Genomic DNA, 18,656 nt, shown 5'->3' with positions numbered 1-18,656 from the left:
TCTGACTCCTCTCTTACTCTCTTCTACTCACTACTTTCCCATCACTCATTTCTTTCCTACATGTCTCCTGTTCTCTTTCTCCACACACCTCTCTCCCTCCCCTTCCTTGCCCTCCCTCATTTTCTTCGGCAACTCCTCCTCTGTCCTTCTTTTCTGAAAACCCCCTCCTTTCTTTCCCTCCCTCTCACACTACCTCTTACTCCTGTCATCACTCTTCCTCTGTCCTTCTCTCGCTATCCCATTTGCCTCTCTTCCACCACTCAATCTTTCTCTTCTCTCTCTTCTTTCCTAACCTCCTTCTTTAGTCTCTACCTCTCATTCCTCTTCTCCCATCCTCCTCTCATTCCCTCTTCTCTCCCATCATCCTCTCAGTCTCTCTTCTCTCCCATCCTCCTCTCAGCCCCTCTTCTCTCCCATCATCCTCTCAGTCTCTCTCTTCTCTCCTATCCTCCTCTCAGCCCCTCTTCTCTCCCATCATCCTCTGTCTCTCTCTTCTCTCCCATCCTCCTCTGTCTCTCTCTTCTCTCCCATCCTCCTCGTGACTCTCTCTTCTCTCCCATCCTCCTCTCAGCCCCTCTCTTCTCTCCCATCCTCCTCTCAGACCCTCTCTTCTCTTCCATCCTCCTCTCAGCCCCTCTCTTCTCTTCCATCCTCCTCTCAGTCCTCTCTCCTCTTCCATCCTCATCTCAGTCCCTCTCTTCTCTCTCCTCTTCCATCCTCCTCTCAGCCTCTCTTCTCTCCCATCCTCCTCTCAGCCCTCTCTTCTCTTCCATCCTCCTCTCAGTCCCTCTCTCCTCTCCCATCCTCCTCTCAGTCCCTCTCTCCTCTTCCATCCTCCTCTCAGTCCCTCTCTTCGCTACATCCTCCTCCAGCCCCTCTCTCCTCTTCCATCCTCCTCTCAGCCCCTCTTCTCTCTTCTCTTCCATCCTCTCAGTTCCCCCTCTTCTATCTCCTCTTCCATCCTCCTCTCAGTCCCTCTTCTCTCTTCTCTTCCATCCTCTCAGTCCCTCTCTTCTCTTCCATCCTCCTCTCAGTCCCTCTCTTCTCTTCCATCCTCCTCTCAGTCCCTCTCCTCTATCCTTCTCTCAGTCCCTCTCTTCTCGCTCCTCTTCCATCCTCCTCTCAGTCCCTCTCTCCTCTCCCATCCTCTTCTGTCCCGCTCTTCTCTCCCATCCTCCTCTCAGTCCCTCTCCTCTATCCTCCTCTCAGTCCCTCTCTTCTCTCCTCTTCCATCCTCCTCTCAGCCCCTCTCTCCTCTTCCATCCTCCTCTCAGCCCCTCTCTTCTCTAAATCCTCCTCTCAGCCCCTCTTCCATCCTCCTCTCATTCTCTCTTCTATCCTCCTCTCAGTCCCTCTCTTCTCTCTCCTCTTCCATCCTCCTCTCAGTCCCTCTCTTCTCGCTCCTCTTCCATCCTCCTCTCAGTCCCTCTCTCCTCTTCCATCCTCCTCTCAGTCCCTCTCAGCCCCTCTCTCCTCTTCCATCCTCCTCTCAGCCCCTCTCTCCTCTTCCATCCTCCTCTCAGCCCCTCTCTCCTCTTCCATCCTCCTCTCAGCCCTTCTCTCCTCTTCTATCCTCATCTCATTCTCTCTTCTATTCTCTTCCATCCTCCTCTCAGCCCCTCTCTTCTCTCTCCTCTTCCATCCTCCTCTCAGCCCCTCTCTTCTCTCCCATCCTCTTCTCAGTCTCAAGAATTCCTGCCGGCATAGTAAAATATCACACAATGTCACCAAATGGAGCTTAATCTGTATCTTGCACAAAAATGCTAATTTGTCCTTGGAACAAATGTGTCTATATCTTTGGATAAAATATCTACAAAACCTACAATCTTTCCATGCAGTAAGCAACAGAAATCCCCCATAACAGAAAAAAAGTGTGTTTGTGTGTGTCAGCTCTCCAACCTTTAAGCTTAGCTACATCATATAACAGATCAAGTCATGTGTGCAACTGGAAAACAAACATGCATGGCCTCCCAATCAACCCTACCACAGGGTGACCACATGGTTACATTCTAAACTCTAGAGAGGTATTTTTGCATTTCAAATGACAAATGTCCCATCAATAATATTTTCAGGAATATAGTTCAAAGTTTGGAAGTTCTTGTTTCATTCTTACCTCGGTTTCTATTCAAGTTACAAAAATTAAATATAAACAAATGCAGCATCAAACTGAATTTGGTTTGAATTTCATTGGTAGTTCATGAACATATTGGACTTCAATTTGAACAACAACACTGAGGGATTATTATCATTATAAACATTATCACTTGTTATACCTACATTATGAATATGCACGTGTATTCCTCTAAGATTGGATCATGAACGTTTATAAGAAATTACCATATCATTATATCTTATGAATGTGAATGAATTAATCTTATCAATTGATATTACTTTGGGCATATTCCTCCAAAAATAAAATGCACATATGAAGTAACACTATAAACATTATAACCATAGTTATTACTATGTTATGAACATCTAAAATTAGATCATGAACGTTTATAAGAAATTACTGTAGAATTCGGGCAGGGATTAATCAACATAACCATCTGATGAATGTATCTTATGTGTTCCACAACATTGAGATCAGGAACATTTATAAGATCGTCTCAGTAGGAATCTGTACCATAGAGATACAGTAACACATGTAATATTTGTATTTTCTATTCTGCAGTCTATGTGAAGTGCTAAGGCCCAGGGTAACAAATTGCCAAGGCAGACAATGTGGCTCTATTGGGTCTTTCCCAGACCTCGCTGTTTCAATTGCTTTCTGATTAATACATTTGCTAAGCAGACATCTTTGTCAGGGAGGAAGCTTGCAAGGCTAACGCCTCGATCACAACATTTTTACATTTACATTTTAGTCATTTTAGCAGACGCTCTTATCCAACGCGACTTACAGTTAGTGAGTGCATACATTTTTTTTTTTTCATACTGGTCCCCCGTGGGAAACGAACCCACAACCCTGGCAAACGCCATGCTCTACCAATTGAGCTACACGGGACAACGACAGAGTCATTGCGTTTTGGTACACCAGAAGTACATTCATTTCCAATGGAACGCTGTGTTCGCCCTGCAGCTTTGCATTGCAGAGGCAGTTGCAGTGCATTCTGTGTGGTGCACACGTTGGATTTATCGAACGTATGTGTCAAACTGTATGAGTAGATGGCTGGACAGAAACGGTAGCAGAAGGTGAATGTTGAACTTTTGTTGAACACATATCCAGATGATGCTGCGTACTATTTCGCGCAATGACGCCATCTGTGTGTTCAAGGCATAACGTATGTAGACACGTGACACATCCACTAATGACTACGACTGATTTGAATTTTTAACCCATTCCACTCAATTTGATGTCAACTAGTAAGGAAACCTAGTACGGTGCATGAATAGCAAAGCAGTCCTGACAGTCTGTAATACCAACAGGTTTCAAGCAGACCACCATAGTCCCCGTGCCCAAGGACACTAAGATAACCTGCCTAAATGACTACCGACCCATAGCACTGACGTCTGTAGCCATGAAGTGCTTTGAAAGGCTGGTCATGGCTCACATCAACACCATTATCCCAGAAACCCTAGACCCACTCCAATTTGCATACCGCCCCAACAGATCCACAGATGATGCAATCTCTATTGCGCTCCACACTGCCCTTTCCCACCTGGACAAGAGGAACACCTACGTGAGAATGCTATTCATTGACTACAGCTCAGCATTCAACACCATAGTGCCCTCAAAGCTCATCACTAAGCTAAGGATCCTGGGACTAAACACCTCCCTCTGCAACTGGATCCTGGACTTCCTAAAGGCCCCCCCCAGGTGGTAAGGGTAGGTAACAACACATCTGCCACACTGATCCTCAACACGGGGGCCCCTCAGGGGTGCGTGCTCAGTCCCCTCCTGTACTCCCTGTTCACCCATGACTGCATGGCCGGGCACGATTCCAACACCATCATTAAGTTTGCCGACGACAACAGTGGTAGGCCTGATCACCGACAACGATGAGACAGCCTATAGGGAGGAGGTCAGAGACCTGGCCGTGTGGTGCCAGGATAACAACCTCTCCCTCAACGTGACCAAGACAAAGGAGATGATTGTGGACTACAGGAAAAAAAAGAGAACTGAGCACGCCCCAATTCTCATCGACGGGGCTGTAGTGGAACAGGTTGAGAGCTTCAAGTTCCTTGGTGTCCACATCACCAACGAACTATCATGGTCCAAACACACCAAGACAGTCGTGAAGAGGGCACGACAAAGCCTATTCCCCCTCAGGAGACTGAAAAGATTTGGCATGGGTCCTCAGATCCTCAAAAAATTCTACAGCTGCACCATCGAGAGCATCCTGACTGGTTGCATCACCGCCTGGTATGGCAACTGCTTGGCCTCCGACCGCAAGGCACTACAGAGGGTAGTGCGTACGGCCCAGTACATCACTGGGGCCAAGCTTCCTGCTATCCAGGACCTCTATACCAGGCGGTGTCAGAGGAAGGCCCTCAAAATTGTCAAAGACTCCAGCCACCCTAGTCATAGACTGTTCTCTCTGCTACCGCACGGCAAGCGGTACCAGAGTGCCAAGTCTAGGTCCAAGAGACTTCTCAACAGCTTCTACCCCCAAGCCATAAGACTCCTGAACAGCTAATCATGGCTACCCCGACTATTTGCACTGCCCCCCCACCCCATCTTTTTACGCTGCTGCTACTCTTAATTATTTATGCATAGTCACTTTAACTCTACCCACATGTACAGATTACTTCAACTACCTCAACTAACCGGTGCCCCCACACATTGACTCTGCACCGGTACCCCCCTGTATATATAGCCTCCCTACTGTTATTTTATTTTACCTCTGCTCTTTTTTTCCTCAACACTTTTTTGTTGTTGTTTTATTTTACTTTTTTATTAAAAATAAATGCACTGTTGGTTAAGGGCTGTAAGTAAGTATTTCACTGTAATGTCTGCACCTGTTGTATTCGGCGCATGTGGACAATAAAATTTGATTTGATTTGATTTGAATAGCAGGGTGTTTCGTCCTGAGCTCCAAATTGTGTCTTTCAATTGTTTCTTGAATTCACTGTTTCTGCGGAAACATCAGTGAGACACGCATACACACAAAATCAGGCAGACCGGCCAGTGAAACAGCATGGGATGCAGAAACAAAACAGTATGGTGGTAATGCGCAATAATGATATCCGAGGTACATGCGATTTAAGTCATTGGACCAAGAACTTGCTTCACTCAGTATGGTGAACAGTTAGCGTTTAGTTCATGTAGGAGCTCAATCATTTTATCTTTCTATTCACTTATCACATAGTGTAACATGTGTAGCACACTCGGTTTCTGGGTAGGCTACAAATCGAGACCAACATAAAAAAAAAAAGGTCTTTACAAAGCAAACACTGAAATGTATCTTGAAAATGTGGGAGCTAACAATTTCTCATATCAGATGCTATTGCTGCCACATGACTAAATTACAGTGATGATAAAAGTAGTCAACAACAACAAGGAAACACATTCGCCCATATTAAGCATGAGACCTCAACAGTAGCAGCTACTGCAGCAGCATAGCAGCGCATCACCGCAAACAGCCTTGATACTCATTCGTGTTTGACAGCTTTTTCAAAGAAAGCCTTAAGGCGTCCGCATGCTACCCATTCGAAACAGTTTGAGCATTTTTATGACAACATTTTGTGACGTTGTTTGTTTGTTTTGGTCTTCGGCAAGGTTTTTTTGGGCTGTTTGTGCACACATTTTTTCTAGAGGCAAGCCGAAGTTCGGTAGACGAAGTCTACGCCCCTTCATCTGTGATTGGTCAACAGTAGGGATTCCTCAATGAAGTGTTTGTTGTCATTTAACGAGAGACGACTCGTTTTTCATGCAAATGTTTTCACTTCAGAAATACTGCACAACTAAGATCTCCTTGGCAAAAACTCAACTTCTAAATGAATGACAGATTTGTTATCTTTGACTTTTTTGAGGAAATGTATACTGGCTACGGAGTCTCAAGAGGGACAAACAAAGGGCTTTTAAGGGAGTATGCGAGGCACAGACGTTCACGTCGCCTAGCCGAGTTCTGCTAGGAGCAAACCCAACCTAATATGCAGATGCCTTTGCCATGCTAGGCGCTTACAGGTGCTTACATCTTTGAACCAGAATGTTCTCTCCCAGTTTAAAATAAGTTCCCGTGAACACAATAAAAGCACCTCCTCCACGAAACCGGGTGCGAAAACAAGATGGTGAAAATGATTGCTCCTCATCCTCTCTACTTCCTCCTCTTGAGTTTTTAAAAGCTACTTTATTGGACCGTAAAATTTTAATTTAAAGGCATAGACGGATTCAAAGACAGGAATGAGCTGACGGTTGTTTTGCAACAGAATCAGTTGAAAATATGGGTAGGCTATTAGAATATGAACTCGAATGTAGGCTGCATATTTAAGCAAAGAGATCATACGTCTTGACTAGAACACAATGGAGAGACAAAATAATAATATGTCATTTAGCAAAATCTACACGCAAACTATCCATGTTATACACTATGTACAGTGAGGGAAAAAAGTATTTGATCCCCTGCTGATTTTGTACGTTTGCCCACTGACAAAGAAATGATCAGTCTATAATTTTAATGATAGATTTATTTGAACAGTGAGAGACAGAATAGCAACAAAAAAAATCCAGAAAAACACATGTCAAAAATGTTATAAATTGATTTGCATATTAATGAGGGAAATAAGTATTTGACCCCCTCTCAATCAGAAAGATTTCTGGCTCCCATGTGACTTTTATACAGGTAATGAGCTGAGATTAGGAGCACACTCTTAAAGGGAGTGCTCCTAATCTCAGCGTGTTACCTGTATAAAAGACACCTGTCCACAGAAGCAATCAATCAATCAGATTTCAAACTCTCCACCATGGCCAAGACCAAAGAGCTCTCCAAGGATGTCAGGGACAAGATTGTAGACCTACACAAGGCTGGAATGGGCTACAAGACCATCGCCAAGCAGTTTGGTGAGAAGGTGACAACAGTTGGTGCGATTATTCGCAAATGGAAGAAACACAAAATAACTGTCAATCTCCCTCGCCCTGGGGCACCATGCAAGATCTCACCTCGTGGAGTTGCAATGATCATGAGAACGGTGAGGAATCAGGCCAGAACTACAGGGTAGGATATTGTCAATGATCTCAAGGCAGCTGGGACCATAGTCACCAAGAAAATAATTGGTAACACACTACGCCGTGAAGGACTGAAATCCTGCACCGCCCGCAATGTCCCCCTGCTCAAAAAAGCACATATACATGCCCGTCTGAAGTTTGCCAATGACCATCTGAATGATTCAGAGAAGAACTGGGTGAAAGTGTTGTGGTCAGATGAGACCAAAATGGAGCTCTTTGGCATCAACTCAACTCGCCGTGTTTGGAGGAGGAGGAATGCTGCCTATGACCCCAAGAACACCATCCCCACCGTCAAACATGGAGGTGGAAACATTATGCTTTGGGGGTGTTTTTCTGCTAAGGGGACAGGACAACTTCACCGCATCAAAGGGACGATGGACGGGGCCATGTACCGTCAAATCTTGGGTGAGAACCTCCTTCCCTCAGCCAGGACATTGAAAATGGGTCGTGGATGGGTATTCCAGCATGACAATGACCCAAAACACACAGCCAAGGCAACAAAGGAGTGGCTCAAGAAGAAGCACATTAAGGTCCTGGAGTGGCCTAGCCAGTCTCCAGACCTTAATCCCATAGAACATCTGTGGAGGGAGCTGAAGGTTAGAGTTGCCAAACATCAGCATCAAAACCTTAATGACTTGGAGAAGATCTGCAAAGAGGAGTGGGACAAAATCCCTCCTGAGATGTGTGCAAACCTGGTGGCCAACTACAAGAAACGTCTGACCTCTGTGATTGCCAACAAGGGTTTTGCCACCAAGTACTAAGTAATGTTTTGCAGAGGGGTCAAATACTTATTTCCCTCATTAAAATGCAAATCAAATTATAACATTTTTGACATGCGTTTTTCTGGATTTTTTTGTTGTTATTCTGTCTCTCACTGTTCAAATAAACCTACCATTAATTATAGACTGATCATTTCTTTGTCAGTGGTCAAACGTACAAAATCAGCAGGGGATCAAATACTTTTTTCCCCTCATTGTATACAAAAGTATGTATTTCAGCCACACCGATTGCTGACAGGCATATAAAATCTCCATAGACAAGCATTGGCAGTAGAATGGCCTTACTGAAGAGCTCAGTGACTTTCAAAGTGGCATCGTCATAGGATGCCACCTTTCCAACAACTCAGTTTGTCAAATTTCTGGCCTGCTAGAGCTGCCCAGGTCGACTGTAAGTGCTGTTATTGTGAAGTGGAAACGTCTAGGAGCAACAACAGCTCAGCCGCGAAGTGGTAGGCCACACAAGCTCACAGAATGGGACCGCCGAGTGCTGAAGCGCGTAAAAATCGTCTGTCCTCGGTTGCAACACTCACTACCAAGTTCCAAACTGCCTCTGGAAGCAACGTCAGCCCAAGAACTGCTCGTCTGGAGCTTCATGAAGATCACCATGCACAATGCCAAGCGTCGGCTGGAGTGGTGTAAAGCTCACCGCCATTGGACTCTGGAGCAGTGGAAACGCGTTCTCTGGAATGATGAATCACGCTTCACCATCTGACAAATCGGACAAATCTGGGTTTGGCGGATGCCAGGAAAACGCTACCTGCCCCAATGCATAGTACCAACTGTAAAGTTTGGTGGAGGAGGAATAATGGTCTGGGGCTGTTTTTCATGGTTCGGGCTAGGCCCCTTAGTTCCATTGAAGGGAAATCTTACTGCTACAGCATACAACGACATTCTAGACGATTCTGTGCTTCCAACTTCGTGGCAACAGTTTGGGGAAGGCCTTTTCCTGTTTCAGCATGACAATGCCCCAATGCACAAAGCGAGGTCCATACAGAAATGGTTTGTCGAGATCGGTGTGGAAGAACTTGACTGGCCTGCACAGAGCTCTGACCTCAACCCCATCGAACACCTTTCGGATGAATTGGAACGCCGACTGCGAGCAATGCCTAATTGACCAACATCAGTTCCCAAACTAACTAATGCTCGTGGCTGAATGGAAGCAAATCCCTGCAGCCTTCCTAGAAGAGTGGAGGATGTTATAGCAGCAAAGGGAGGGACCAACTCCATATTAATGCCCATGATTATGGAATGAGATGTTCGACGAGCAGGTGTCCACATACTTTTGGTCATGTAGTGCATCTTTCGACATAACAGCTGTACAAACACGTGATCAACTGAGTGTTTTGAACTTGCTGTTACTCAGTCTTTTTGCACGGTTTCCAACATGGTGGGCCATCAACCATATTCTCCCTGTCCATGAGGCAATAAAACAAAACTACAAACTGTGTCATACAAGTGTTCTCCTAATCAGTTCAAGGGAGAGTGAGGGTTCGGAGAGGGATCGTGCCACTAAGGAAACGCCACAGCATGTTGTTGTGTGCCCTGTAGCCTACATGCTAGGGAAACATCATTTTGTTACCAAGGAACACATTTGGACAAATGGTCAATTAAGTGATAGGCTACATGTCGCAACCAACACTCTGGCCTACAAAAAGGTCACTATTTCGCAATAACGTGATTTTATTATTAAATTGTACTTATTTTTGCACTATGGCCTATTTATTGCCTTACCTCCATAACGTACTACATTTGCACACAATGTATATAGATTTTCTATTGTGTTATTGACTGTACGTTTTGTTTATTCCATATGTAACTCTGTGTTGTTGTTTTTATCGCACTGCTTTGCTTTATCTTGGCCAGGTGGCAGTTGTAAATGAGAACTTGTTCTCAACTGGCTTACCTGGTTAAATTAAGGTAAAATAAAATACAAATGTTATTGCCAAGCAAGGACACAGGTTAATACAACGATTTTTATGGATTTTATATCATAAAAATCGACTCATTTCTCATTTAGATACAACAGGCCTAGGCTGCTTGACCAAGCCTACTGAATCATTGCTTTCCATCAACAAGGTGGAGTAGACTACAATGTACAGGGTGAAAGATTGCACCAAAGAGGGAGATACCCAACGCCCACAGCACATGCCCATAGCAGCACAACATCAACATGCACGATTTTCGTCGTTCGGGGGGAACTTACTTGGTGGACAAATACGTCCAGAGGGGGGTCAACGGGGCTCCCCTCGCTGCTGGTCATTGATATAAATCCGAACCCCATTCGAACATTAAACCACTTGCAGTGGCCTGTTCCTGACAGAAGCTGGGGCCGAATTCGCTCTTCCTGCTCCGTCGACTTGACGTCGTCTTCTCCTCCACCTTTACCCGCCCCTCCTAAAAGGCATATGAAAATAGTTAGCTACAGTAGGCTATGTATTGATATACGAGTGTGGAAGTGGCATAAGTATTTCACCTATAGCCGTGCGCGCGCAGTTAGTAGGCCTAGTAGTAGCCTTTACACAACTTTTATGGAGCCCCGTTGGTTGGAAATCTCCATAGCCTAAGCGGTGGGGGAATCCCCGCCACTGGCCGATGTTCATCTTTGCTAGAATTCGTCTCCACGTAACGATTTTCGAGATCACTCAAGCTTGAACTGGCGCATGGTAGAATGATTCGAACATCACGCAAAGCGGTGTAAAAGAGGCTACTTATTGGGCTTCTAACTGCATGGCGCACGGCGTTATGCGACTGATTGGTCGATTTTCCATTGCACATGCATGCTCACTGATGTAACTTCTGGAGCATATTTACGTGCATCTACCACTGTTAATAACCAGCGTTTAATGAAACTCCAAGGGCAGGTGTACACACATGGTTCCCCAGGCAAGCCCCTGTTGGGTACAATACGCTCTTTATCATTGACAAACAGCTCCAACAAGACCACAAAATGTATTTTCACATGGCAATAATCGTGGGCGGTAGGCTACATAACATATGTTATATGTAACAATAGCCAGTCGCAGCCCCCCTCTATACCATCAGAAGGAAAAAGTAAGGGCACATTTTCTTTTACAAATAATTGGAGAATAACCTTCGGCCATGTTTCCCCGCGGACCCTCTGTTCCAAAGTTCCAATCGAAAAGCTTCCTCTGCGAAAACGGGTTATAATAGTCACCATTAATCCGACATCCTCAATTCCAGCGGTCACAAATTTAGCTCGCATGGTACAGCGTGCTTTCCCTCTTTTGATATTTTGTCATGTCTCTCTCCTTCAATCCTTTCCTCGCTCACTCCACTTCGAGCGCTTTCTCGCTCTCTCTCTCTCTCTCTCTCTCTCTCATTCGCCCGCTTACTGGCTGTGCCTCTGCCAGCACTAGACACGTGACTTTGTCAATTACATGCTTTCTAGCTACTAATTTCACAACGGATCCAGGGACGGGAGTGCCGCGAGGAAAACTGACTCTGAACGGGTTAGAAGGTCCAAGTGGTCAGCCGTGTCCTCACAAAAACACACCTTTATAAAGGAGGATGCTTTATCTTGCTTCAAATGTAACACGTTCGGCCGAGAGTCGTGTGAAAGGCAAGTAGCCTTCTGCCTAATGGTCAGCCTTGTTTTCGCCTGCTTCATACAAATTTTAAAAGCCAAATCGGTTTCTAAAATGTCAGCACTGACATTTGAATAACAGCAGTTAATGCACTAAATTGGAACTATAAAGACTGTGAAACTCATAATTAATGCAAACAAACATCTGGTGTAGTAAATATTAAACCTGTTCTGCTTATTTTATACACTAGTACTACATTATTTTATTTTCTACGTTTCTGATCACTGGGATGCATGTGGTAAAATAGGCCTATGGAAAATTGCTATGAGATTGTGAATTGAGCCGTTTATTTGGATTGATAGATTACATTTGTTTGTTGGACATATTCTTTGCTGCATTTACTAAGGTGGCAAATTAATTCGTTCAACATATCGTTAAATAATACAAATTTGAATCCATTTTTTATTCTTTTTATGTTACCTTTATTTAACTAGGCAACTCAGTTCTAGCCCTTGAGTATTAAAAGAAGCTAGAATGTTCCATATGCATTTTAGAAAACTTATTTACGTTGAGGGCTTGTTCACATGGCCAGCCCCCTATTCCTCCTCCTCTTGCGTAAGCTATTATTCTCCAATGGGGAAACCAGGACACTGTCAGGCCTTTGGAATGAGTGAGTAGTGGAACGCAAACACCAAACAAGTGTAGGCCTAGGTTTAGGCTACGACTTCAATTCCAAATCTAGAATACAAAATGGAAGATACATTTGAAGTCTAGTATAGGCAGGTAGCCTAGCGGGGAAATTAAGAACGTTGGGCCATTAACCGAAAGGTCGCTGGATCGAATCCCCGAACTGACTGGTGAAAATTCTGTTGATGTGCCCTTGAGCAAGGCATTTAACCATAATTGCTCTGGATAAGAGCGTCTGCTTAATAACTCAAATGTAAATAGGCTATTTGTTTAATTTGGAGTAGTAGCCTATCAATATGGTTAATACACTGCAAATATTTCCATTGATAAAAAATGGAGGGGTGGGTAGCACTTGTGAAAGGGGGAAAACACGTTGGGAAGGAATGAATCAACAACAACCCACCCACCCAGCAGCATAGCAACCCCAACGAGCCCACCCTCCGGAATTCATGAGTTTACCCCTACCCCCACCCAGACCGTCCCAGCCCAACCCCCGCGCAAATTCTGTTTTTGAAGATTCGGTGAGGAGGCCTCCGCAGTGGCAACATAAATTATGGTTTGGGTCACAGGGCCGGTCACTGGTGTCCGATGTTATCGACTCACTCACATCCCAAATATGGCTTTTTCTGATCGGACAGAGCTATGTAATCACCCACAAGCGTAGGCTAATAGGCCTACTCGCACTGTATTTGACATATCCGAGCTAGCCTATCCGTTGAAGGCTACAATAATAACATTATGATTCTATATGGTTCACATCCCCTGCTTAGGCCTACATTACAAAAGCTAAAATGCTGTATAAAAGAGTAGAAATATAATCTGTAGATTGTGTCAATTATTTTGTCTATATTCTGTCTATATATTTTTATTGTTGTCAGCACCATTTCAACAGGTCAAATTCATAGTATAGGCAACATGTAAATGTTCTTGGCGAATGAAGCTGATTCTCACCATAAATAAAGGCTTATGGACATAAACGAAGAGATTAATAAGAAAGTTAACCAGTTAAAGTCAACGGATAATATTTTTTTAACCTGAATGATCAGTTAGCCAAACCAACAGGTCAAACATGATCAGACGTAGCCTACACCGCTCAAAATTCTCCTTCATTTACTGGCACATTCACAGGAGGTAAACAAGTCCCAAATCGAGATTCCAGAGCTTTCTCAGCTTTTTTTCAATAGGAACATACCAACCCGAGATTTGGTGTTCTCCTTCACCCCACCCAACCCCCACACCCCACCAACCAGTCTCCCAAAGGGAAGGAAGTATGGCTCTTCTATACCCTGCATTTCTGTCAATAGAGTTCAAAGGGTTCATTCAGTTCCTCTCTCCTTTTCTCCCTTCTGTTTGTGCGGGGGATTTATTTCGACGTTTTAACATCCATATCAGCCAGCAATACCTCACGTTTATATATCCACTGCTAGGAAAGACTAAGCATTGTTGACATAGCTATAGGTCAGGCCAGGCCATGCTGTTGGAATTAAATGTGTGTTGGGGAGTCTAACAGCATTTTACAAGCAAAAGGTACATGTATTTTTTTTTTTTTTTTTTTTTTTTTTTTTATAGAACATAGGCCTACCAGCTAATCATGCGTTTATTTCAATGAGATTGTTATTTACTTTTGTCTACCTGGGAAACATTTCAATCATATGCACATTTTTACTTGGTTTCATGTAAGAAAGTCCCTTTCTTCTTTTCTTACTTGTAACATTCGTTAAGATACATTTATAATAAACGAAAATGTAAAGTATAAGGATTGTAAAACGTCAATACTTGTGGGTGTTTTGTTTGAGCAAACCAACAAGGCAACCCTAGCTATCTAGATTAAATGAAATGTTTTTAAGAGCTTTTCGTTCTAATAAGAGTTATTTATTTGAAATGCAATCAAATTGAACTATTTCCTGTATTGGGATTTAAGACTACAATTGAGACTGAAATTATCTTTGAATAGCCTAAATTAATAAATTGTAGGCTTAAACAATTCAAATCAAAGTATCCCTACATAAGAGTCAAATGGGGATACTTATACAAAGGTTTGAACCGATACATCTTAAAATTTTGAGTAGGCTAACGCCCAAAACATTTTCAAGAGATATCTGAAAATCCCCATTGACAAATCCATTCTAGAAAGTGGTGTGAACAATAAGAATCATATGGCCTAAATTTTCCGTTGTTGATTTAAGAGTTAATCATTCAACGACATATTCTGCTAATGTGATTTGAGAAAAATTTAAATATGAGAACACAAAGCCTACAAATACGTGAATGAAATATCAGTGACGTCAGAGGGTAACATGAGTGATAAGCGCCTCTCTCTGCCCTGGCAAGAAAGACGCAAGTGGCTTGGAAAGCCGAACTATTTACAGAAAACCGGCATAGAACAACAAAGAATAGCGCCTGTGCACGAATTCTCGTCATTTGAGTGGAAAAATGTAGGTATGGTCAGTTATATTGTTTTTCGATGGCCGCGTTTGTTTAGAAATAGGCTAAACCGCGCTAACTTGTTTGATTTTAATATGTTTTCGTTAATTCATTCAGGAACCTAACAAATAAGCCGAATGCATGCAAAAATACATGCATTTTGGTTTTAAACTAGCTTGAACCGGAACATAGTTTGATTTGAGAATAGAATAGAATACATAGCCTATTTGATAGGACTACCCAATAATACATCTTGTTTTCTAGTTCACTAAAACAAGTAGTTAAATGTCGTCATAGTGTCGTTGGCTAATAATTCCTATAGAGGACAATGGGATGGCATTTCCAAGTGGTGACAATAAAGACCGCATTGAGTCTGATATGCCAACTGTTGCCGTGTTGAACAGGTGTGTTCACCATGCCAGCATTCTTAATGCTGCTGAGAGATAGCCTATAAGGTCTACAAATGTATATTCCGAAAGGTCATTCACTTACCTGTGAGCGACGGAACAGCCATTGTCATCCTTGTCTTTCTCTGTCCTCAGACCTGCTGCTGTGGACAAATTAACCCGTCGTTCTGATCGAATGTCTTTGTCCACTTGATTTTATTGTAGTGCTGAACAAATTAAACTGTCAAAGTCACACGCGCACATAGGCTACAGCCGAAAAGAAGTGGACTGAATTCAAGCATGCACGTCGTTTACCGGTACCGGCATATTTACAATGGCATTTTCGGGTTATCTGCCGGTTGCCGGTAGATTATTTACCGGGCGGATTGAAGCAGACTTTCGACCGCTGAATATTTTATAAAGACACTGTAATTTAAGCGGACCTGCGTGCTGGATAAGCCGTGTAGATTTGTCTGAATTTTTCAGAGGAAAGAAGCATTGTTGACAGACAGGGTAACAGTGATATAACAGTGATATAGTCTTAAAATATTGTTTTTTTTTGGTCTAATAATTAGCCTACACTACCTCAAATATTTATGAGGACGAAAGCCAAACCGTAGACCTACTTCATTTTGATTTATTCCTCAAAACATAAAACTAAACTGGTTTTTAGATCAGAAATTAACTTATATTATTTTGTTATGAAAAAATAGTGTCTTATAGCTTGGAATGGAGGCACATGCAGAAAGGTTTACACTTATTGACTTAATTTAATTCATTACATTGTCTTTATTTTGTGTCACAATAAGTAGCCCTAATCACAAAGTAGGCTGATATCTGCCTTCCTAACATATCTTAGAAAACACCCTCATTCAACAACCCTACCCAGTAGACTTGAGGGTTTAGGCTAATATGTGAAAAATGAAAATGCCAATGACTACAAAGAATTGAAAACAACACATAGGCCAGCTGGAAATAAGACACAACCTTTATTTAAAGGCACAACCTGCCATTTCAACAGCTTGGCCCTTCTACTCAGACATGGGGGCCTTGGGAAATGTAACAACTCTTAAATTCGTAGATGGAGGCATGGATGCAATGACTGACAGTCCATGAGAATGACTCCATAGTTTAAAAAAGTATTTATTTACAAATACTCAGATGGCAGAATGTAAACAAAGTAGTAGAGCCTTATTGCTCATAAACTGGTATTCATCAAGTATCAATATAGGCCATGTCATTGATTGCAATGACAAACAGCAGGAACTTACATTTCAATTAAAACATTCCTTTAACACCCTTATTATTTAGCACTTCAATTTAACAACACAACCTCAAAGGTAAATGGAGACATTTGCCATACAGGCAACAGAGATTATGGAGTGTGTTGCCTTTTTAATTATAGAGTGTTTGAAAAGCAGACACTAGGTGTTTCAATTCAGCAGGCACTAGTGTCAAATTTCCCCACACAAATCCCACCTCTTGAATCCCTGAAGGTCTATATGGTGTTAACTAGTAACTCCCATAAATGTGACAGATGTATGTTTACTACATACAATTATACATGTCCAAGTCAACCCCTTACCAGTTGGCTACTTCATGAAGATCTGAAGGATTGGATAGGTTTAAACAATATGCCATTATCTTCATTGTGTCCTCTGATAGGCTACACCTCTCCTTTTAGCCCTGTAGCTATAGGGTGTAGGTGTGGCTATACGGGTGGGCAGGAGTTCAGTATACACTATAAACCATCTTTCTATCTTAATTTACACATTTTAAATGTTGTCCATTCTAGGCTACTCCCAGACATCTACCTGATACAGCCAGAGGAGGATTATGATGAAGAAGAAAAAGTCTACTTAAAGCAAACTACTACTTTGAAAGGTTGATGAAGTCCTCATAAACCCATTATAAGGCCCATTTAGAGGCTTCAGAAATAATTTATAAGCAAATCTCATGTTACATTAAAGGAGCAATCCTTAGTTGGTACATCCATTTTTGGAGTTATAAATTAATGATATTTACCCATTTGATTTTTGATAACTTATAAATGCCTAATTAGATAATAAATAATAATAATAATTAGCTTAGTTCAACTGTCATACCCCATTAGAACCTAAAATAAGCTTGTTTTACTTCAATGTTTGTAAACAAAGCAAATGTAAACAAACAATTTATAGGTTCAAAACATGGTTAAAACTTTAATGTTGATGGTCAGTCCTTAGCTCTGTCTATGAATTTTAGAGTGGTTATATTTCTCCAGCCACATCCCTCAGCTTTTTACCGAAACAGAGTCAGGGAAAACGGATTGTTATTGTTTCAATTAAGGGTTGCCCCTTTAATGATGGCAAGATGATTTATGCCATTTGGCAAAGCACTAAATATGAGCACCCATTATGTATGAATTTGCTTGAATGATTTACGAAGCATTTATAGTGTTTATGGAGGCTTAAACGCGCCATTAAGTTTTTCTTAAACAGCCTAGTTTGTTTAAAGGTAGACTCAGCGAGATGATGTTGCATGACATAAACACATAGTGGGTCAATTTCTGCAACAACTAAGAGTGTTGAAGCGAGGCTACACTTCGCCGTTGTTTTGGTCCCAAAGCTACCACGTTGTAGCATCGTGAAGTGAACCCGTGCACATACGCAGATACTCTGTGTGACTGTGCGAGAGCAAAGTCTTGCAACTCGCTCATCTCAATATCTGCGGTGCTGCTCATGGCAACTTCATCTCATCATCTGAGTCTACCTTTAAAATGATACCTAAAACTTTATCTCTATAGGGAAATATCAAGCTAAATTTAAACACATCCGGGTCAGAACGGAAGCCCCAGCTCCCGACACCTCAGAATTCTCCCCACATGGGCCGACAGGCAATTTATATCAGTACATTAATGGTTCCTTGTGTCATACTAGCAGGTCCACGGGTAAGGATTAAAGATTCTCCGGGGGAATCGGTAAAAAGGCTTCCAACCCGCAGTCAGACTGCTCTGAAGTCTAATTCACATATAAGCTCCAATATAAATACAACTTTAGTGCAGCATACAAACAAAAACAAACATACAAAAACACTAATTGAATTACACACAGGGAAGCCATTTTGCGTAGCAAAATTGGGCTTCATCGTAAAGCACTTTCTGACAAATATTTTTGGACTTTGTAAATACATTTGATTTCATCATAATTCCCCTCCCCCCAACAAGCACATCTCTTTCCAGATATACAGTGAAGGAAAAAAGTATTTGATCCCCTGCTGATTTTGTACGTTTGCCCACTGACAAAGACATGATCAGTCTATAATTTTAATGGTAGGTTTATTTGAACAGTGAAAGACAGAATAACAACAAAAAAATCCAGAAAAACGCATGTCAAAAATGTTATAAATTGATTTGCATTTTAATGAGGGAAATAAGTATTTGACCCCTCTGCAAAACATGGCTTAGTACTTAGTGGAAAAACCCTTCAATCACAGAGGTCAGACATTTCTTGTAGTTGGCCACCAGGTTTGCACACATCTCAGGAGGGATTTTGTCCCACTCCTCTTTGCAGATCTTCTCCAAGTCATTAAGGTTTCGAGGCTGACGTTTGGCAACTCGAACCTTCAGCTCCCTCCACAGATTTTCTATGGGATTAAGGTCTGGAGACTGGCTAGGCCACTCCAGGACCTT

At 42.5% G+C, this 18,656-nt stretch overlaps 1 protein-coding gene across 1 annotated transcript in view; it reads right to left on the bottom strand.

Annotated features, from left to right (window-relative positions):
• Positions 1 to 15,120, bottom strand: part of LOC311108365 (protein lin-28 homolog A-like) — a gene marked incomplete at both ends in the record, with an annotated part of 40,680 nt that extends 25,560 nt beyond the window's left edge. Inside the window, 2 exons of the mRNA XM_084151000.1 lie at positions 10,148 to 10,338; positions 15,093 to 15,120. Of these exons, the coding sequence (XP_084007126.1) occupies positions 10,148 to 10,338; positions 15,093 to 15,120 (219 nt within the window). The remainder of the gene's footprint in view (positions 1 to 10,147; positions 10,339 to 15,092) is intronic.
• Positions 15,121 to 18,656: the final 3,536 nt, after the last annotated feature.

This window comes from Coregonus lavaretus (genome assembly GCF_964263955.1).
Source record: "Coregonus lavaretus genome assembly, chromosome: 33".
NCBI lineage: Eukaryota > Metazoa > Chordata > Actinopteri > Salmoniformes > Salmonidae > Coregonus > Coregonus lavaretus.
Note: the sequence above shows the minus strand (reverse complement) of the source record. Positions and strands in the feature narration are given on the sequence as shown.